The 21,871-nt window shown below is 46.3% G+C and overlaps 1 protein-coding gene across 2 annotated transcripts in view; it reads left to right on the top strand.

Annotated features, from left to right (window-relative positions):
* IPPK (inositol-pentakisphosphate 2-kinase) overlaps nucleotides 1–21,871 on the top strand; it is a 61,976-nt gene that overhangs the window by 7,250 nt on the left and 32,855 nt on the right. For both annotated transcript variants that reach the window (XM_088838128.1, XM_088838129.1), the window contains exons 2-9: nucleotides 1,566–1,613; nucleotides 3,707–3,802; nucleotides 7,080–7,146; nucleotides 9,873–9,994; nucleotides 10,891–10,980; nucleotides 16,099–16,157; nucleotides 16,574–16,646; nucleotides 20,049–20,328. In XM_088838128.1, the coding sequence (XP_088694254.1) occupies nucleotides 1,566–1,613; nucleotides 3,707–3,802; nucleotides 7,080–7,146; nucleotides 9,873–9,994; nucleotides 10,891–10,980; nucleotides 16,099–16,157; nucleotides 16,574–16,646; nucleotides 20,049–20,328 (835 nt within the window). The remainder of the gene's footprint in view (nucleotides 1–1,565; nucleotides 1,614–3,706; nucleotides 3,803–7,079; nucleotides 7,147–9,872; nucleotides 9,995–10,890; nucleotides 10,981–16,098; nucleotides 16,158–16,573; nucleotides 16,647–20,048; nucleotides 20,329–21,871) is intronic.

Here is a 21,871-nt window from a genome sequence, read left to right as displayed (position 1 = left end):
TGGGAGGGGTTAGAGATGGCTGGATGGCATCACTGGACTCAATGGACGTGAGTTTGAGCAAGCTCCAGGAGTTGGTGATGGACAGGGAAGCCTGGCGTGCTTCAGACCATGGGGTCGCAAAGAGTTGGACACAACTGAGCGACTGAACTGAACTGAGGGACAGGTACATGCCCTTGACCTTGGCTTCCCCAAGTCTGGGCTTGGGGCTCAGGGAGGTGATGGTTGTCTGGGGTTTTGAGAGGAGTATGTGTCATCAGAGTGGGAGAGGAAGTGTTGGGGGGCCGTGGGCTGGGGAAATGGATCTGGTCTCTATGGGCCTTGCTTGCTGTCAGCCATGTTTTGAGTGCTAAACCTCTACTTTCTGAGCCTCTTCAATCACCAGCCCCTCCTGCCCCACCTGGACCCCAGTGCTGAGACAGTACCCAAACTGCTGCACCTCCCCCTCCTCCTGTTCACTGCTTTACAGGCTGGGTTCCCAACCAAGCCCTTCTGCCTGAAACTCTCTGTCTCTATGGGAATGGTTTCTGAAGTTGTCCAAATGAAATTAATCTACCCCATTTCCAAGACTCCATAACACATCCAGGTTATTTCCTTGAAGAATGGCTGTTTTCAAAGGCTGTACTTGTTTAAAAAGTTATTTTTTTTTTTACATTTTGGACATGTATGTTAGCATTGTAAAAAATTTTTGAAATATATGTTATATTTTTTGTATGTATTTTTTTTGAAATGTATGTTGTATTAGCATTGTAAAAAATTGGAAAACCCAAATAAACAGAACTTGAAAAAATTAAGTTCCCCAGTTGTTGCTACCTGGACACATGGTTACCTGTTCTGAAGTTTTTTCAGACAGTTCATACAAACTCAGCATGCACGTACTTTATTTTAAACAAGGGATAACATCATACATGGGTATACAGCTTGATCATGACAGAGTGCATGGACCTGTATTCTCATGACCACTTCCTTCTAGAACCTTTCTCAGGCACCATCCCAGGTGCAGATCTTAGTCTTACCTATTTTTGAGCTTTACCTAAATAGCACTGTACCCACACATCATTCTCGATTACACACACATGTACATATGTACATATTTATAAAAATAGGTTCACTCTGAAAGCCCCATTCTGTAATCTTTTTCACTTATCAATGATGATGGCTATACCTCTGTGTCTGTAAATATGCATCTTCCCTATTTGCTGGTAAATGACTACATAGTATTCCATGGTCTGGAATATGTCCAACAACTATCATCCTACTGTTGTTGGACATTTAGGTTGTTTACATTTTATTTGGAATTGTAACAGTCCTTTTTCATGCAGTAGCTAAAATCTTCTGTGCATCTTTTTTCCTTAAGTCACTGGGAGTGGCCTGACCAGGTCAGAGAGCGTAGGTTTTCCTGGTTGCTCTGTGTCCTCAGACATGTGGCCCAGTAATGGCCCTCACTTCCTCCCTGGGGCACGGGGTGTCCCAGGCACTGCTGAGGACAGCTTTTTCTCCACAGCCATCTACGCTTATCCCCAGGCTTTGTGTGGGTACTAATCAGACTCTGTTTTATTTTCCAATAGCGTTGTGTGGTGCTTCGTTTTCTGAAGTTTCCTCCTAATAGGAAGAAGGTAAGATCGGTGGATTTGCCACCCCATCGTTAAAATAATTATTTAAGAAAACTTTGATTTTTTTTCTGATGCAAAAGTATTAATACTAATTTTAGAAACTTGAATTTGATACAAGCACTCAGTGCTGAAAGCAGTGTGCCCATCATTCCTGCAGGACCCAGTGCTTTGACCTGCTGGGTCATCATGGTTAGTCCCTGGGTAGTGAGTCAAGAGCCTCCCAGACTAGTTCAGAGAGCTCTGCTTATGACTGGGAAACCCAGGGCCAGGCCTTCGCTTTGCCGTGGCGATTTCCTTACACCCCGCTGCCTTAGTTTCCCTATCTATGGAAGTCTAGCTATGAAAATGAAGTCTGTAATGCTGTGGTAGACAGTCAGTGTTACAAGTCACAGCTGGCAGTTCAGATGGAGTGCCGGGTTTCTGTTCTCTGAGTCACCCAAGCAAAGTACTGTGGGCACCCTTGGAAAACCACTGTTGTTCTGCTGCATGCCTGCTGACCCCGAAGTTGCAGTGTCTATCTGCCTTGAGGTGTGATGTTGCCGTGGTGTTTATCTAAGTGGTCAATATGCAGTAGCCCTGTGGGAGCCTTTCGTATTTCATGGCCCGCGGGGAGAGCATGGTATTCGTATAGACTCTTATCTTAAAGGGGAGAAAAGGCTGGAGTTGCAGGTCACACCCGCACAGGGGGGGAGGGCCGTGGTGCTGGGTGGTAAGTGGAAATTGGGCTCAGGATCAGGGTGTTGGAGACGAGTCACCACCTCACCTCATTTGAATTATGGTGAAACAGCCAGAAAAGATGGTGCGGTGGATGGCTTATGGGTGCCACGGTGGCTGATTGTGCAAATGGAAGGCACCCTTGGGGGTTAGTTTCATAGAATGAGAAGAGGGGACCAGGGGAGAAAGCTGAGGACCTCCATCACAGTGGGACTGACTGCAGTGCGGTCTGGGGCCGGTGTGGTCAGCGCAGAGAAAGATGGCTCGGGATGGGGGGCAGGTGCAGCTGCTGAAGAGAATCGTGCAGGGAGGTTCTGTTTCTGTGGAATCTGGGTGGAAACGAGAAACATTTCAGAGGTGGCCTCTAGTCCTCTCCCCTGCCCGCTTTCTCCACTCGGGCTCTGTGGGGCCTAGCCTTGGAGAGGGGTCAGAGTTCTCTGGATGCCTCTATTTTCAGTTCTTCCTGTTTACATTTATTGAGGTAATGTCTTTCAAGTCAACAGTTTGCTGGGTTTTTTTTTTTGTTGTTGTTGTTATATGAATGGCTCTATGTCATGCCAGCTGCATTATTTGTGGGGAATTGCGTCTGTTAATTCTGTCAATAATAAGACCTTTTTGTCAGAAGCCTGTGGCCACAGCTCTATGGAAGCACTGGATGTGTTCTGGAGCTTTTTGCCAGGCTTCATCCTAACGCGGTAGTGCCTTGGGATGCAGGCTGTGGTCTGCCTCTGTTATGGTGTGTGTGTAGCAGCTCAGACCAACCTTCTCAGAACCTGAGCCATGTGTCAGGCACCTCTCAGCCCGCTGTTGAAGAAGACAGCCCTCTCGCTCCTGAGTGAGACCTGTGATCAACCCTTTCTCTGTCTTGCCTTGGGTCAGAGTGAAGGATACAAGATTGATTTTCTGTCTCACCTAAATCTCACAGCTTCTCAACTCTTTAAGAACCTCTGGGGTAAAAGTGTTTTATTTCTACATTTAGAGGCTGAAGAATAAAATCTAAATACCTAGTAATTTTTGGATGGGAGAGATTTTTAAAGTCAAGCTCCTTAGAAGGTGTGCATCGGCCACAGGTGGAATCCATCTGTGTTCCTCGTGTGAGGAAGGCAGGGCCACAGGTACGGTTCTTAAACTTACAGCTTCAGAGTCACATGGGGCCTTGAGGAGAATGCAGAGGTGGTCCAGGGGCCCTTGGGGACAGAAACACCATTGAGTGTGGTAGTCTTCATGGTGGGGCTTACCTTCCTCTGGGTCCAGGGCCGCTGGTGGTTTTTTGTGGCCACGTACGTGGCAGCCCTGTATGTGACAGGGGCTCGTGGTGGTACCAGAGTCTGCTTTCTAGGAGCTCCCGGGCACTGAGGCCTTCTTGTCCTTCTCTTTTACAGACCTCAGAAGAAATATTTCAGCACCTGCAGAACATAGTGGACTTTGGCAAAAATGTCATGAAAGAGTTTTTGGGTGAGAACTATGTTCATTGTGGGGTAAGTGATCTTTTTTAAACATGGTCTAAATTCATGGGCACATTCTGTATCAAAATACCAACTTCTCAATTATAGTTTGAAAGTTTGTGCTTCACAGTAACCCCTCATGTTAGTTACAGAGTTTCCAAGTGCTTTTCTCATTTTTGCCCCATGAGATAGCAGAGCAGATCCTGTTATTCTCATTTGCTAGCTGAGAAGCATGGGATTCTGAGATACTTTGTCAGACCTTAACTTTCCAGGGCCCCTGGGACTCCACCACTCCACTGTCAGGGTGGGGCATTCAAGTTTGTGAGAGCTCTTGAGTGAGGTCCAGGCAGCAGCCTGGATCTTTGATGGGCACCTTAGAACAAGGCAGGGAGGAAAGTGGGCCCCTGTGCTGGGAGGTGTGACCTGGTCTCGTGGGAGACCCCAGCTGAAGCTCACGTGGGGTGATGGTTTCCACCTGCCAGCAGGTGGTCTCTGCTGCTGGCTTCTTCTGGTCTCAGTTACGGAGAGGAGTACTTGTTACAGGCAGGGTCTGCTGTTTGGACGCTCATGGAGAGGGCAGCATAAGAAGCCTCAGTGGAGTGGCCCTGTGATCCTGGCAACCCTCAGAACAGATGGCCATGGTCCATGTCTGGGACAGTCATTCTTATGCCTTGGTTTTGATCACCGCTGCTCCTCTGCTTCTGCTGGCCTTACTGTTTGTCTTAGATCAGAACCCTGAACAGATGATCAGATTTGTCATTTTGAACAGAGGGAGTAGTACTGCCTGTTTTGCAAGTTCTGTACCTTGTCTGCATTTTGAGAAAAATGATACCAAGAAGGTTCAGTGAAAGTTGCTTTGAAGCTTAAGGATTGCCTGGCAAAGTAGAATTTTAAGTGGCTCTGACAGCAAAATGTCCTCCTTTGACAGCTTAGGATGTACTGTGGGTGGTGCTTCTCTGGGTTCCTTAGGGCTGTGGTCTTATCTGAAGACTGGGGCTAAGGATTCTCTTCCAGGGTGGCCCAGAACCATGGAGCCTGCAGTGTGATGCTGGCTGTTGACCTGTTGACTGGGCCTCAGCAGCTCCCCATGTGGACTCTGCAGGGCTCTGAGCATCCTTGTGACTCGGTCCTGACTCTTCCTGTGCTCAGTCTGAGAGAAGATTTGTCAAGAAGTTGTATCTGTCATTTCCACAGCATCCTGGGGTCTTCACAGATCAATTCTAGGCAGTATGGGACCACACAGAGGCAAAGGCCACTGAGGCCATCCTGGGGGCTGACACCACCCCTCCCCAGCTGTCCTATTAAATTGTGAAAGCCTGAAGCCCACTTCCTGTGAGAGCCTGAGTAACTGTGTGCTGGGTGCCACCTACTTCTTGGCCTGAATGGTGTCTGAGAGAATGCAGGTGTGCCAACTATCAGTGTCCTTCTTGGGGCGAGAGCATGCTCATCTGGCCAAGTGGGAGTGTTTCTCTGTCTCACTTAGGGGCTCTAGACCTTTCTTCCAGGAGGGGCCAATGGTGAAGAAGAGTGGTGAGGAGCTTGCGGTTCCAGCCAGTGGCAGCCTGGCAGGTGGGAATAACACTGGGGTGTCCCTTCAGGGCCTCGGGCTTGCTCTGACTCTAAGTTTGATTCTGTTTGTCCACAGTGGACAAGGCTCAGGGCCTGTGAGGTGGATTCACAAGGTCACATTTTGGGAATATTCACCCTGTTGACATACCTCCTGCGCGTGAAGACACTGCCAGAGTGAAACACAGCCTGCTTTTCCTCCAGGGTTGCAGTAGTGAGAGCACTGCCACTCGGGCCCAGCGCCGTGGAATGTGGGACACAGGGCACGTCTGTGGTCCAGATAAGACCGTATTTAGGCAGAATCAGCATTTGTAAACGATATGGTTTCCTCCTACTGATGACCTGAGCTAGGTTAGACGGGAGCCCTGTTAAGAGCGTTTCCCTCTTCTCTGTCCTGAGACAAGAAATGACTAGCCCAGTGGTGAGAGCAAGGCTCAGATAGAGAGACAGACACACCCCTGGTGCCATGCTGCCTCCAACCCTGCCTGGCTGGTTTGGGGATTGATCTGGGCCTGTCTTCATGGGAGTTGGAGGTTAGGTGCGACAGGGCGTGATGGAGAAGGTTTGGCATGTCAGTGGGCAGGATCCCAGCATCCTCTTTCTAGGCCAGTCTCTTCCATCCCATTGAGATTCTTTAGAAGTCAGAATTCTGCCACCCTGGAAAAACAGGGAAGATGGTGAGCAATGTGGATTAAATGGAAACTCTTAGTTTGGGAGATTGCAAAGAAACAGCAAAACAGAAAGAAGTTGCTTCTTTGTTTCTTGCCCAAATGCACCAAATATTGGCCATCTTGTAGCTAATGGGGGCACAGGATGTCTCACCTGGGGATTTATTTTTTTTAAGATTATTTATTTTATTGGGCTGTGCTGGGATTTAGTTGTAGCACATAGGATCTTTGATCTTTGCTGTGGCAAGCGGGATCCTTAGCTGCACCTTATTGGATCTTTTCAGTTGTGGCATATGGGGTCTAGTTTCCTCACCAGGGCTCAAACCCTGGCCCCCCTGCATGTGGGAGTGTGGAGTCTTAGCCACTGGGCTAAGGGAAATCCCTTACCCAGAGATTAATATTTGATCAAACCCTGTTCCTTGAACTGCTTCTCAGATGGGAATGTAAGAAGCCTCAGGTTGCCCGAGGAGACAGCTGGTGAGGAAGTTTTTGCAGGCAGAGGGCTGTCTCAGGCCCCTGCTCTGCCATCCACAGACCCCTGGAGAATGAGGATGAGATTGCCGTGAGAACACAGGAGCTGCCTGGGGAGTGTTCTCTGGAGACTGACTGTGGGTGACACTGGGCACGCTGCTAGCCACTGCCATTGTGGACACCAGCCACCCTGGGGAGGGCCTGTTCCTGTTAGTGCACAGAGACGTTAGTGGTGAGGAATCCACCAATCAGCGCAGGAGATACAGGAGATGTAGGTTCAATCCTTGGGTTGGGCAGATCCCCTGGAGAAGGAAATGGCAGCCCACTCCGGTATTTCTTGCCTGGAAAATTCCATGGACAGAGGAGCCCGGCGGGCTACAGTCCATGGGGTCCCAAAGAGTTGGACATAATCTGGACATGTCCTTAAAATAACAGAGCAGCTTTTATTCCCCAAACTCACATACTGAGTGTTTTTTTAATGTGGTAAAATAAACATAACATAAAGCTTACCATTTTAACCATTTTAAAGTCTACGGTTCTGTGGCATTAAGTGCGTTTACCTTGTTGTGTAACACACACTGAGTATTTCTTATTTGCTCTTACAGGAAGTTGTTCAGCTGCCTTTAGATTTTGTGAAACAGCTTTGTTTAAAGATACAATGTGAAAGACCAGGTAAGGGTTTCTAACTTACAAAATTTATAATATTCTGTTTGAAAAGTGTATGATATTAGGTAGATACAGTTTTTAGCAACTTTTTTTGCCAGGAACTTCGTTCTCAGGGGTAGAAATCCTAGGAGTTTGTGAATACAATTCTGGGTGTCAGATATACAGATCACTGCAGGGAATATATGACCAAGAACTAATTCATAAAAATAAAAGTGCTTTTGAGGGGCAAAAGGTAGCTGAAGGAGTTGGAGGAGAGTTAGGGAAGGGAAGATGGGCTCTAGGGTGGTCTGGAGGAGTCCAAAAGAAATCCAGAGCAGACCTGAGCTGTGGAGGGTGGGCCAGGCCCTAGAGGAGGGCAGTCCTGAGGCTCTTCTTTCAGAAGCCAGCACCACCCAACCTGCTTATCCTCTTGAGGTAAGCTGGGAGACTTGAGTTTTCGTACCTCCCAATACACCTCACTTACTTCCCTGAACTTCGGGAGTTGGTGATGGACAGGGAGGCCTGGCATGCTGCGGTTCATGGTGTCATAAAGAGTTGGACACGACTGAGTGACTGAACTGGAACTGGATCACCTTACATAACTTCCTCCATCACCACACATGATTACCCAGCAGTAGAAATGTACCCCCCACCCCCCATATATATTTGCTCCTCCTCACCTCCCAGACTTTCCCCCTTCACCTTCTGACTTTTCCCCACTGGCCATACCTTTCCCATCACCTCTAATATGTTCCCCCATCAAACCAATTACTACACATAGCACCCCCCACCACCTCCAGTACCTTCCTCCATCACCTCACATACCCCCCATCATCTCACAGACCACACTGATCACCTTCCTCAATCATCTCCCATACCTTCCCCCAATTACCTATCTTCCCCCATCACCTCCCTTACCTTCCCCAATTACTTGTCTTCCCCCATCACTTCCCAAACCCTTTCCTCATCATCTCCCATACTCTCTCCCCATCATATCACATACCCCCCATCTCCTCATCCCTCCCCACATCACCTCCCATGCCTCCCCTATCACTTCCCATACCTTCCCTCATCACCTGACGTACCCCCATCACCTCCCATACCTTCACCCATCACCTTGCATACTTGCCACCATCATCTCCCATATCGTCTCCCATCACCTCCCATACCTTACTCTGTTGTCTCACATACCTCCCCCATCTCCTCACATAACCCCCATCACCTCCCATACCTTCCCCTATTACCTTACGTGTTCCCTGCTTATTATCTCCCATAACCTCTCCCCATCACCTCACATACTTCCCGTCTCCTCACATACATCCCCCATCACCTCATATATTTTCCCTCATCCCCTCACATACTCTCCCCTATCAGCTCCCATACCTTCCCTCATCACCTCAAATATCCTCCCCCTACCTCCCCACACCCCCCATCACCTCACATCCTCTCCTACCGTTCTACCATCTCCTCATATACCTCCCCCATCACCTCACATATCTTCCCTCATTACCTCACACACCCTCCCTCCCATCACCTCATATATCACCCCATCACCTCACATAACTTCTCCCCCATCAGCTCAGGTATTTTCCCTCCATACCTCAGGTACTTTCCCTACACTTATTCATCACAGTAATGACACTAACCATGTTGAAACTTTGCCTTTCACAGTCAGAGACAGAGATATAAAATTTATGTTGTAAAGGAGTGAAATGTCTCCTCCTAAATCACAGCCAGGCAGTCAGAGTGTGTAGTAAGCCAATATGAAATTTTTTCTGTATTTGATTAGGAAAATGAAAGAAAACAGGATACTGTGCCCTGGAGCCCCTGGTTTGGGGAGCAGTGAGGAGCAGGGCTTCATGGGTGGAAATGGCCAATGAAGGGGAAGGAGGCAGCAGCCTTGTTCAAAACCTGCCTGTGTCTTGGCTCTGTTTTCCTCATCTAGACAGACTGAGGCCTGCTGTGGTTCTGCCTTCTAGTTACTAGTGCCATGTAGCATCATTAGTTTTAAAATCGGCAGTTATACTACTTAACAGTAATAAGACTGTGCCCTGTTGTAACAGTGACTCATACTAGCCTTGTTGTGTGGAAGGAGGAAAGGTGACTTCTCTTGGGATCTAGAGGCCTTATCTTATGTGACTGTCTACAGTATAACTTCTAGTAGTCAGTGCTGAGGAAATATTAGTGTTTGAATCTTCTGAAGGAAGCTTTAAAAGAAAGGTAGTGGCTGTTGCCGCCTTCCTTTCTGAACTGGATTAAGGGGGTCAACAGGATTGGGGGGCAGTTCCCAAGATCACTCTCACTTTTGATGGCAGCTGCATATTTGGGGGTCCCCAGGACCAACCTCAGGTCTGATAATTTGCTAGGAGGACCCATAGAACTCACTATTATTCTCATGGTTATGGCTTAGGGATGTAGATTAAAAGAAGATTGAAAGAAGAGGGGTCAAGGTTTTTGCTGGGGCTTGAGCATGTAGACACAGCTGGCCACCTGTGTGGCTGCCTTAGCCTCCAGCCCCTCCGGAGGTGGAGCTGGTACTACGAGGTCCAAACTCCTGCCAGGAATCACAGCGTTATACTTGTGTGACTCTAGGTCCTTACGTAGACTCCTCAGGCACGATAACCCAAGCTTTAGAGGTGACCTCTGAAAAGCAGAGGCTGAGTTGATCCTTCCCCAACAGGAGTCCAGGTTGCCATGGAGTTGTCTTGTCACTCGTACTGATCCTCAGTTATTTTCCTTGCTCCGTTTTCTAGAATCTCGCTGTGACAAGGACCTGGACACTCTCAGTGGTTATGCTCTGTGCCTTCCCAACCTAGCCAGACTTCAGACCTACCATTTTGCAGAGCACCGGCCGATTCTGTGTGTGGAGATCAAGGTGAATATTTGTTAAAGGGGAAATGGTGTTGGGGAAAAAGGAGAAATTGTAAATCCATGGGTCATCTGCCTGGAGTGCACTTTCCCCACCTTGAGGTGGGGGCTACAGAGGATGTTGCTTGTCTAGTGGAGGTCAGTGATTACTGGATAAGGGTCACTCCCCTGCTTCAACTCTGTGGCTCCCTGTCCAGAGTGGCCACCTGAGTCTCCCTCAGGAAGCCTCCCAGGTATCTCGTTGTTTCCTTTCTCCAAACCTCTGGTGGTGACTTCTGGGTCCTGCTCTTGGCCCTCAGCGTTCACACTCTGGATGTTCAGTGTGGACAATGTTCTGCTTCTCTAAACAGAGGCGAATGTCTCAGGTGTCACAAATGATTCAGTGCCCTGACACTAGGCAGTGGTCTTACATATTGTATGTGAAAGCTCTGGATTTTAAAAGACAACCAGAATTTCAGACATTCTGGGATCCCAGGAACCATCAGATGAGCACCATTCTGTTCACGCAGTCTTATCAGAGAGACCATGGGTTCTGCTTCTTGGAGCTGAGAGTGTGGGACAGATCGGCATTCCTCGAGTCCTTCCAGCCTTGTTGTTCTTTATGATGAAAACACAGGGTTACTCTGTGTTGCACTTTGTCAAGCCAGCAACTGAGGCCTTGTTGTTTTTCTCCAGTGAGAGTTCTGGGTGGATTCTCCAGTGGCAAAGAGATATTTATATGATACAATGAGGGCGGCATCAATTCCCACTGGGAGCTGAAGATGAAAGCAACTTTTGGGAATGTTTATAGCTAACACTTCCTGATTCTCCTGGGAATTTCACTTCGTTGTTCTGTAGTTATATGTTTACCTGAAGGTATGTGTTTTCTCCTTAACCGTTTTTTCTTCCTTATCTGTTTTGCAGCCCAAATGTGGGTTTATTCCCTTCTCCAGCGATGTTACACATGAAATGAAGCATAAGGTGTGTCGTTACTGCATGCACCAGCACCTCAAGGTAGGAAGAGTTGGCCAGCTGGGTTCTCTCATGCACAGAGCCTTGGGGTAAATGGCTGGGTCATCTAGAGTTTTCAGAGGAGTGAAATAAAATGGAGATACTGTTTACTTTTTATTTCAAAAGTAGTTCATCTTTTTCTTCCTAATTGAGATAGTTATACATATCCTAAGGTTTACCCTTTTAAAGTGTATAATCCAGCAGATTTTAATCTATTTGTAAGATTGTACAACCATTACCACTGTCTAATTCCAGAAGATTTCATCACCTCAAAAAGAAGTCCTATGCCCATTAGAAGTCACCTGTTGTCCTGCCAACCCTTGGCAACTACCAAATCTGTGGATTTGCTTATTCTGGACATTTCATACAAATGGAATCACACAAATTATGGCTTTTTGTGACTGTCTTCTTTTAGTTAACATAATATTTTTGAGGTTAATACATGCTGTGCCTTTTATCAGCACTGCATTCTTTTTATGACTGATAATCCTCCATTGTATGGAAGCATCTTATTTATCCATTCATCTATTGATGGACATATGGCTTTTTCACTTTGGCTACTGTGAATAATGTTGCTATAAACGTATGTGTATGTGTACATGTTTGAGTCACTTTTTTCAGTTCTCTTGGGTATATTCCTAGGAGTGGAATTGCTGGATCTTGGGGAAATTCTGTTTAAAGTTTTGAGGAAATGGCAGACTGTTTTGCATAGCTATAGCACAATTCTGTATTCCCCCCAGCAGTGAACGGATGTGACAGCTGGATCATAAAGACCATAAATGCAAATTTTGGGAGATAGTGAAGGACAGGGAAGCCTGGCATGCTGTAGTTCATAGGGTCGCAAAGAGTAGGACATGACTTAGCGACTGAACAACAGCAGCAACGAATGCATGAGGGCTCTGGTTTCTCCACACCCTTGCTTCACCAGCACTAATTACTGTCCCTGTTTGTGATTATAGTCATCCTAATGGATACAAAATAGTATCTCAAGTGATTTTCATTTGCATTTCTCCAACAGTTAGTGATGTTGAACATCTGTTTGTTTGCTTATTGGCCGTTTGTATGTCTTCTTTGGAGAACTGTCTATTCAAATTCCTTACCCGTTTTTGAAATGAGTTGTGATTTTTTTTTTAGGTGTTTTAGGGGTTCTTTGTATATTTTAGATATTAATCTCTTTATCAGATATGTGATTTGCAAATATTTTCTCCCATTCTGACAGTTGCCTTTTTACTCTGTTGACAGTGTTGCAAAAAAGTTTTAACTTTTGATAAAGTCTAATTTGTCTTTTTTTACTTTTGTTGTCTATGCCTTTGCTTTCATATTCAAGAAATCATTACCTAAACTAAGGTCATATGCTTTTCCCATATGTTTTCTTGTATGAGTTTTATAGCTTTAGCTCTTATGTTTTGGTCTTTGATCTGTTTTGAGTTACTTTTTATATTTGGTGTCAGATAAGGGTCCAGCTTCATTCTTTTACATGTGATATCCAGTTTTTCCAGCACCACTTGTGAAAAGACTGTTATTTCTCCATTGATTGGTGTTGGTGGATTTATTGGCCTTATATGTGAGGTCTTAATTCTGACCTTCTCTCTGTCGGTCTGTCCTTATGCCACTCTTGTTGAAATCAGGAAGTATTAGTCTTCTAGCTTTGTTTTTCTTTTTCAAGATTGTTTTGGCTATTTGAGGCTCCTTACAATTATATATGATTTTGAGAGTTGGATTTTTTGTAACTGCAAAAAATTGCAGTTGGAATTTTGGCAGAAATTACAGGAAGCTATAGATCACTTTGGATAGTGTATAAGTGTTAGTCACTCAGTTGTGTCCAACTCTTTACGACCCCATGGACTGTATAGCCTGCCAGGAACCTCTGTCCATGGAATTCTCCAGGCAAGAATACTGGACTGGGTGGCCATTTGCTTCTCCAGGGCATCTTCCCAACCCAGGGATCGAACCTGTGCCTCCTGCATTGCAGGCAGATTCTCGCCGTCTGAGCCACCAGGAAAGCCTTGCCATCTTAATAATACTAAGTCTTATAATCCATGAACACAGCTGTCTTTCCACTCATTTAGGTTTTCTTTAATTTCTTTCAGCAACATTTTATAGTTTTCAGTGTACCAGTCTTTTGTCACTTTGGTTAAATTTATATCTAGGTATTTTATTCTTTTGGAATATTGTATTTGTTATAAATAGAACTGCTTCCTCAATTTCCTTTTTGGTTTGTTTATTGCTGGAGTATAGAAACACAACTAATATGTGTGTTGTACCCTACAACTTTGCTGCATTTATTTATTAACTCTGGTAGCTTTCTTTCTATATTCTTTGGAGTCTTCTATGTACGGAATTGTGTCATCTGTGAATAGAGTTTTACTTCTTCCTTTCCAATATAGTTCTCTTTAAGCTTCATGATTTCCAAGAAACCAGCTGAGATTTTGACAGGGAATCATTGTGCTGCACATTTGTGTGGGAAGTGTTGCACCCTTAACAGTATTAGTACTCTGTGAATGCAGGGTTTTTTCATTTATTTAGATCTTTAATTTCTTTCAGAAATGTTATAAAGTTTTCAGCATATAGGTTTTATATTTCATTTGTTGAACTTATCCTAAATGTTTTGTTCTTGGCGATGCCATTGTAAGTAGGGGCTTTCCTGGTGGCTCAGATGGTAGGGAAGCAGCCTGCAATGCAGGAGACCTGGGTTTGATTCCTGGGTCAAGAAGATCCCCTGGAGAAGGAAATGGCAACCTACTCCAGTATTCTTACCTGGAGAATCCCATGGGCAGAGGAGCCTGATGGGCGACAGTCCACGGGGTTGCAAAGAGCTGGACACGACTGAGTGACTATGCATTGTAAATAGAATTTTTAAAAATGTCTTTTTCAAGTTGTTTATTGCATTGAAATACAATCAATTTTTGAAAAAATATATGTATTTAATTGTGATGAAATATACATGACATAAAATTTACCATCTTAACCATTAAGTGTATAATTAAGAGGTATTAAGTATGTTTACATTGTTGTACAACTATCATTACCATCCATTTCCAGAATGTTTTTTGTTTTGTAAAACTGAAACTCTACATCCATAAAATAACACATTTCTTCCTTTCTTAGGCCCCTGGCACCCACCATTGTAGTTTCTATCTCTGTGAATTTGACTACTGTAGGTACTTCATATATGTGGAATCATACAGTATTTGTCCTTTTGTGACTGACTTATTTCACTTACCATAATGTCCTCAAGATTCATCCATACTGTAACTTGTATCAGAAGTTTCTTCCTTCTTAAGGCTGCATAATATTCATTGAACGTGTATAATATATTTGGTTTATCCCATTCATCCATTGATGGTCACTTGGGCTGCTCCCATTTCTTGCCTATTGTGAATAATACTTCTGTGAACATGGTTGTACAAATATTTCTTTGAGACTCTGCTTTCAGTTTTTTTTGTGTGTAAACCCAGAAGTAGTAGTACTGAGTCATATGGTAATTCTGATTTTAATTATAAGTACAATATTATATAGAAGTAGTAAGAATGGTTATCCTTATCTTGTTCCTGGTCTTGAGGGGTAAAGCTTTTGGTTTTTCACTGTAGAATGTAATGTTCTCACTGTTAAGTTTGTCAATTTTTTTTAGAGTTTTGTTTTTTAAATCATGAAAGAATGTTAGATTTTGTCACATGCTTGTCTTGCATCTGCTGAGATGATCATGAGGTATTTTCCTCTATTAATATAGTGTATTATGTTGATTGATTTTCATATGTTGAACCACCCTTGTATTTGATAGATAAATGCCACTTGATGAAGGTGTGTAATCTCTTTAGTATGCTACTTATTTTGGTTTGTTAGTTTTTGTTGAGGATTTTTTCTTGAGGGATATTTGCAGTTTTCTTTTCTAGTGATGTTTTTGTCTAGTTTTGGTACCAGGATGATAACTGGCTTGATAGAATGAATTCGGAAGATTTTCCATCTTTTACTCTTCAGTTTTTTGGAAGAGTTTGAGTATTGGTGTTGATTTTTCTTTAAACATTTAGTGGAATTCAGTAGCAAAGCCATCTCTTCCTGGGATTTTCTTTGTTGAAAGATTTTTGATTACTGATTCAGTCTTTTGTTAGTGTCTGTTTAGATTCTCTATTTCTTCTTGAGTCAGTTTTGTTCATTTCACATAATTTGTTGGCATGTAATTGTTCACAGCATTCTTTAAACTTATTTTTATTCCTGCAAGATTGATAGTGATGTATTTTCTTTCATTCTTAGTCATTTGAGTCCTGTCTTTTTTTTTTCTTGCCATAAGCAATTATTCTAATTGATTTTGTTTTACTTAAATAATCCTTGAAGATTGTTTGTCATGTACCTGTCAAGGCTTTTCTGTTGCATATTTGGATAATGCATGTATAGATGCACATATCCTTTTTTTCTTTTTAAAGAAAGTTATTTCATACGCATTGTTCTGCCAATTGCTTTTCTCTTTGAATAGATATTTGTGATTTTGCCTCTGTCTCTTAGTGGCTGCATGTTATTTACTGATTCTTTCATTCAACATGTGGCTTGCTGTGTCCTAGTCCATAAGAGCAGATGTGCTTTGATTTATTTAGTTGTTTCTATGTCTTGCTGTGTGTCACAGATTGTTTCACATGTCTCAGTGAACATCCTTGACCCAGTGATTCCTCATAGATTTGCCAAATCAGGGGGCATCCATCTTTAAAATTTTGATGGAAACCAGCAAGTTGCCTTTCAAAGGTTGTGCCAATTTGTCTTCTCACTGACAACATGAAATTGCTAGCTGGGTGCAACCTACTTTTCCTGGATATTATAATTGTAAAGATTTGTTCATCTGATTACCAAAATTTAGCCATAGCATCTTACAAAGATGCTTGCTGCCATTTCTCTGCTCATGTGGAGGGGCCGGCAGCTGCGTGAGGCTCCCAGAGGAGGGCCTAGGTTTCTTGGAGTCAGAGTCAAGCTCCCTGTGTCAGCTAGTGATAGGCACCTGGAGGTGGTGTCATCTGCTGGGTCCTTCAGCTGCCTTGGTTATCTCACAGTCACTTGAGCTCTTTTGTGTGTTAGAGTTAGCCCAGTGTGCTTCCCCAGTCCAATCACTGACACCCTGTGGTGATTTCTTAACAGGTAGCAACTGGGAAGTGGAAGCAGATAAGTAAATACTGTCCTCTGGATCTCTACTCAGGGTGAGAATGCTTCTCCTTGGTCCCTGGTGCTGCCTTTCTTGGCGGTGGTGGTGGGGTGTGTGACCTTCTCTGTAGTCGGGGGTGGAGGGTGCATTCTGCGAGGTAGGGGCTACTTGCCTGCAGAAAGCAGGGCCCTGGGCAGGGCTCAGGGTTCTTGCCTGGGGTCAGCACTACCTCAGTAGGTTCCTGCAAATTACCAGTGGCTGGGGAGTTGTTGCCAGAGGAAGGGGCAGTGAGAAGGGTGGGGATTAGGGGCGGTGATGGGGGTGCCTCTCTGAAGAGGGCTGGGGAGAATGCAGCTCCTTAATCTGCAAAGCTTGGAGACCTCAAATGGCAACTCTTGGGCATGTCCCCTGAGCCACAGGCAGGTAAATGCAAAGTCTGCTCTAATTGTCAATAATACTTTCTCATTTTAGAAATAAACAGAGAATGTACTTTGCTTTGAAAAGCTTGTTACAGGAGGCACAGAACAACTTAAAGATCTTTAAGGTAAAAGTTGCTTCTATTTTATGGCTTTTGGGTGGGTCCAGTGGGTGTCTGAACTGAGCTGGATGAAGCCCTGGTGCTGTGGTCCCTAACAGGGCTCTGTGACCTGCAGACAAGGGCATCTGCACTGGGGCTGCCTCAGTATGATCCTTTGGGTCCTTTTTCCAAGCCTTATTTCATGAGCGCCTGTCATCCTGGGACTCCTGGGGTGTGTAATGGTAACTCCTTGCCCACTGGGTGGCCTCGGACTCGAGGCCCAGACCCTGACTCTGGTTCTTGGGTGAAGATGGCCCTGACTGCATCTCACATGTCCTCTGTGGTTGAGATGGGAGTGGGACCTGGGCCCGGGCAACCTAAAGGGTGGCCACACCTGTGCCTTTCCTCCCGGTTAACTTAGGGAACTTACAATTAGGGGATGTCCTGTCAGTTAGTGAGTTTTCAAAGTCCTGCAGCTCTGATTGTCCTGCATCCTGATTGTGTAGGGGAAGGGTTCTGCATGCAGCCTACTCACCATCTGGCACTGGCACCTTTTGCTTCCTCATGACCACCTGCTTCTGGCACCTTGACTGGACTTGCTCAGGCCCTGTGGTCCCTGACCTGCTGCTGTCAGGCGTGCATGGGGGACATGCTGAGGGGCAGAGGAATGGGGAGAGGGGGTGCAGGAAGAGCAGGCAGGGCTGGCCCAGATCTGGGGAAGGCTTTGTGTTGGAAATATGTCCTCTGGGGTCCCCCTTGTCATCTCCTTTTCTGCTTACCACTGACTGCTCCCAGTCCTGGTTATGTTCTTACTCGGTGTGACATATAAGCAAGAGCTTGTGACAGGTTCCAGGTTCACAGGCGGAGGATCTGTGTGGCGTAGCAGGGCTGCTGGGTCTGGCCAGCCTGGTGCCCTCTGCATCCTGCTCCATGTGGAGAGTGCTGCTCTGCATACTGGATGCCACTCAGAAGTGAGCTTGGGGAATGTGGGAGTGAAGCCTGTTCTTGACTCACTTCTCCCCATATGGTTCAGAAATCTGGTCATATTGAATCAGCTTTACCTTGTCTCCTTCCACCTTTCCAAATCAAGAAAAAGAGGACATATTTTAAAATCAGTTTTTGTTTTTAACTCTTATAAAGACTTTAGGAATTTTATATTTAAATGCCAAAGATAAGTTCCCTCTCTTCAGGGGATTTATTTGGAACCTATAGTAACGCTGGCATTTTGTCTCAAGTGGACCCTTTTCTGACTGCCCTCACTTAGGCTGGCCTGTCAGGCCAACATAAGCTGAGTGGTGAGTCTGACTTGGCCCCTGGATCAGTTGACCTGGGACCTGGGACTGAGAACCCTGACTATCTGCTGCTTCTGTTGAACTCAGCTAGGGGGAAAATCCAGAGGTTGAGATAATAGTTTCAAAAGAGATGGATTAAAAGAAGTGACATGGAATGACTTTTTAAAATAACACCAGGAGCAGTGCAGTACATTTTCAAGTGTTGGCAAGCTCGCTCTTGTTGTGAAGTTCCAGGTGTGGAGCGGTCTCCTGGATCCTCATCTGTGCTGCCACTGTGTGCTGTGTCGTTGGAGCCTTCTCCTTGTCTGTCTGAATGTTGTTCACAGACTCCAAGCCTGTGGCTCTGTCCACCCTAATACTGGACACTTGTGAGATGTGCTGGGGGCCGTGTGGGACTGTCATAGAGACTGGGACGATAGCTCTCTGCAAATGTCACATGAGGTTCTTGAGCAGCTGTATTTGTATATGTCAGATGCCTGTCTGCCTGGATTCCAGACACTGGGGAGAGAAGGCCTTCTACTGTCCAGAGTCACTCAGCTGCTCTTGGGCCTGGAGGAGAGAGCTTCATGGTGGGTCAAGGCTGCCCCTGCACTGGACGGCAGGCTGAGCCCTGGCCCCACCTCCTGGCCACAGCCCACGTTGAGTGGTTTTGGCTCCATAATTCATCTTAGCCTGCTTTCCTCCCAGAAGCTCCTGCTTTTCCTTTGCCTGGCACACCATCCCCGCCCCCGCCCCATCTCAAGGGGCAGCATCTCTTGTTGGTTTCTCTTGGTCCTGTGGTCAGCAGAGGCCTCAGTTGTGTTCCCATCTCCCTGGGCTCCCACATCTGTGCCCTCTGACAGTGCTGACCGGGGACTCCTAGGGAGGCATCACGCTGCTGAATCCCCGTCCACGCTTCTTAGTGGATTGAACTGACCCCGTCTGCCACCTGGGAGCAGAGCTGGGATCGTCCTCATGGTATCATCTACTACTGCTTAACAGCTGCTTATCATCTCAGTTTCTGTGGCCAGAAGGAGCAGCAAGCATAGCTGGTTGTGGCTCAGGGCCCCTCTCAAGGCTGCATCTCATCTGAAGGCTCAGCTGGGCGGGGCAGAGGCTCTGCTGCTCAGAGGGTGCCTCCACAGCCATTGGCAGGAGGCCCCACAGCTCCATGGCCGCCCAGTGTGGGTGCTGTGATCTGAGAAGAGAATCATCAGGACAGAATCCACAGCATCTTAATCTTGCCAGGGGTATGCTGTTGGCTTTACTTGTGTTCTGTCAGTCACACAGACTAAACCTCCACTGTTTGGAGAGAGAAGTACGGGGTGTGAGTATCAAGGGATGAAGGCCATTGGGGACCTGCTGGAGGGTGCTGACCACACTCACAGACTAGAAAATGTCTCTCTCCTGGGATTGGCTGCTGATCAGGGGTGTAGGGATACCCTTAGGGGCTTTTCTCCTGGACATTGCAGACCCCTGTAAAAAGTCATAGGGTTGTACCTACTGAGCATCCCTTTCTATAGACCTGGGATCATTGGTGCCATGAGGAGTTTCTTTGCTGGACTTTGTTTTAAAAGGCAGGATTGGCCTCCAAAATGAAGACTTCTGTATTAGTGATGCTGATGGCCACTGATGCTGATGGTCCAGCCACTAAGCCCTGGCTGGAGCCTGGCTTAGTCTTTCACAGAGGACAGGAGGCTCTGGGATGCTGGCTGCCAATGTACGCCCACAGTGGTTGAGCAATTTGTCTGCTCAGGGCCAGACTGACACTGTGTGTCCCTCAGTAGCACAGTGTCACTTGGCCTCTTCAGGAACAGGCGAGGGTCTTTTCAGTAACAGGCTAGGGTCTTTGGGAGTTTGTGCTTTGGGCTGAGTTTGTTTGAGGTTGCCAGCATACCATGTGTTCCTGTCTTAGGGTTTGTATCTCAGGTCTGGGGCCTTTCTAGTCTTTGGTTTTTGAGAACTTTTCTTCTTTTTCATGTTCCAGTGGGATTTTCCACATGGTCAGTTAATGTGGTACACGAGGGTGGGTAGAGACCCTAAATGGGGGCACGTGTAAAATGTCAAGTACCTTTGCCTGTCTAATGGGTGGGGATGGAGGTGTTTTTCTGTCAACCTGTTGGAGTTGATGTTTCCCTGTCTCTTTCCCTTCCTGAAGAACGGTGAGCTGATTTATGGCTGCAAAGATGCCCGCAGCCCCATGGCTGACTGGAGTGAGCTCGCGCACCATCTGAAGCCATTCTTCTTCCCATCCAATGGCCTGGCCAGTGGACCCCACTGCACAAGGGCTGTGATCCGGGAGCTGGTGCGTGTCATCACACGGGTGCTACTGAGTGGCTCGGACAAGGGCCGGGCGGGTGCCCTCAGGTCGGGGCCTGGGCTGCGGGGCCCACCCGTCTGTGAAGCCAGCCCTTTCAGCAGGAGCCTGCGCTGCCAAGGTAGGCCTGGTGGGCGGGCTGGGCACAGGGGAAGCAGAGCCTGTGGCATGGCCTGCGAGGGTCCTGCCTGGCCTCACGGAGCTTCTGTGGGAGCAGCCTTGGTCCCGTCAGGGCTCCCCAAAGCTGGGCCTCCCTATCATCTCAGCCCCAGGTGGGGACATTACCTTTCTCATCTCTTATCTGGGTTTATAAATTGCATAATACATTTGGGCTATAAGATTTTTCCCTAAATGTCATCCGACATGTCTGCATATCCTCTGTGGTTTCTCTACATTGTTCCATCTCATTGCAACCCTGGAGGTAGGATTTCCTTGGCCTTTCTCTTAGATGGAGAGAACTGAGGCCTGGAATATTGGACTCCCACAATGCAAGGCCCTTTAGGGCGGGTGGGTGGCCTCAGTGGCTGGCAGTTTGCAGATAGGTTGTGAACGCAGATGTATGAGACCTGTGACTCTGGGTGTCTCCTACTCTAGGCCCCATTCCTTACAGACTTGCCATGGGCTGGCTTTGACTTAGTGGGCATCCAGACTTCAAGGTGACTTTGTGACTGATTTGGGTTTTGCCATGAATGTTCATGGGCTTCTAATTTGCCACCTTTGTCATCTGCTGGCAGGCTCGCCAACATGCTCAAGTATGTAGCATGTGGAGCCATAACCAGGATCTTATTTTGAGGGGCTGACTAGGAGGATTCAGATTATTCAGTTTTTGTGCTGACAATTCCTGTAGTCTCTTGGAGCCTCTGAGGATGCCTTGGGGGCATGACAGGGAGACGGCAGCTTTGCTTCTTCATGGATTTTAGGTGCGGTTGTTTTCCCATGCAGCTACCTGGGCACAAGTCACCCTTCTTCTGTCCCCCATGCCATGTTATTCTTGGCACAGATGAATTTTGTGGGTATTTTTCTTGTTGCAAAAGTGATGCCTACTCTTTTCAGACAATTTTTGTAAACTCATGCCTGCGTTTGGGTACTTAACTGCTTGTAAGTAGCAGAACTTGTTCGAAAGGACACACAGGTGGACACTGGTCACTGAGACCCCTGTGGACTTTTCTTCCAGACCTTCCCTGCATATGTACACAGACACAAGTCTGACCCATGGGACGTACAATGTATTCTGCATGCTATTTTTTTTAACTTATTTTTTGACCATAAGGTAGATATTCTACTGTATGAATAACCTGTAATTGTAACAAATCCCTTCTAGCTGGACCTGTGCATTTTCACTCTGTCTTGCATGACTGAGCATATTTTGCCAGAAGTGGGAGGTCAGAGGTCAGAGTGTCAGAACTGGACATGGCCACAGCTGCTCCCTGTGGTTTGGACTCAATGATGTTTGTTTGTTCATCGGACATGGCTGTTTCCTCAAAGGATGGGATACATGAGCTAGGACTCTGTCTCCCCAGCCCTTAAGGCCCCTGAGAACACTTGAGTGTGGAATGGACCTCATTTCTGCACTGCCCCTGCCCTGATGGCTCCCTGCTCAGTGTGGTCACACCGCTCCACACAGGCCATGGCCCTGGGCTCTGCAGATACTATCTGCAGTGAGG

This window comes from Moschus berezovskii, chromosome 7 (assembly GCF_049115385.1).
Source record: "Moschus berezovskii isolate FMDL1 chromosome 7, NW_MosBer_1.0, whole genome shotgun sequence".
NCBI lineage: Eukaryota > Metazoa > Chordata > Mammalia > Artiodactyla > Moschidae > Moschus > Moschus berezovskii.
The sequence above is the reverse complement of the archived record's forward strand: the minus strand, read 5'-3'. Positions and strand labels throughout refer to the sequence as shown.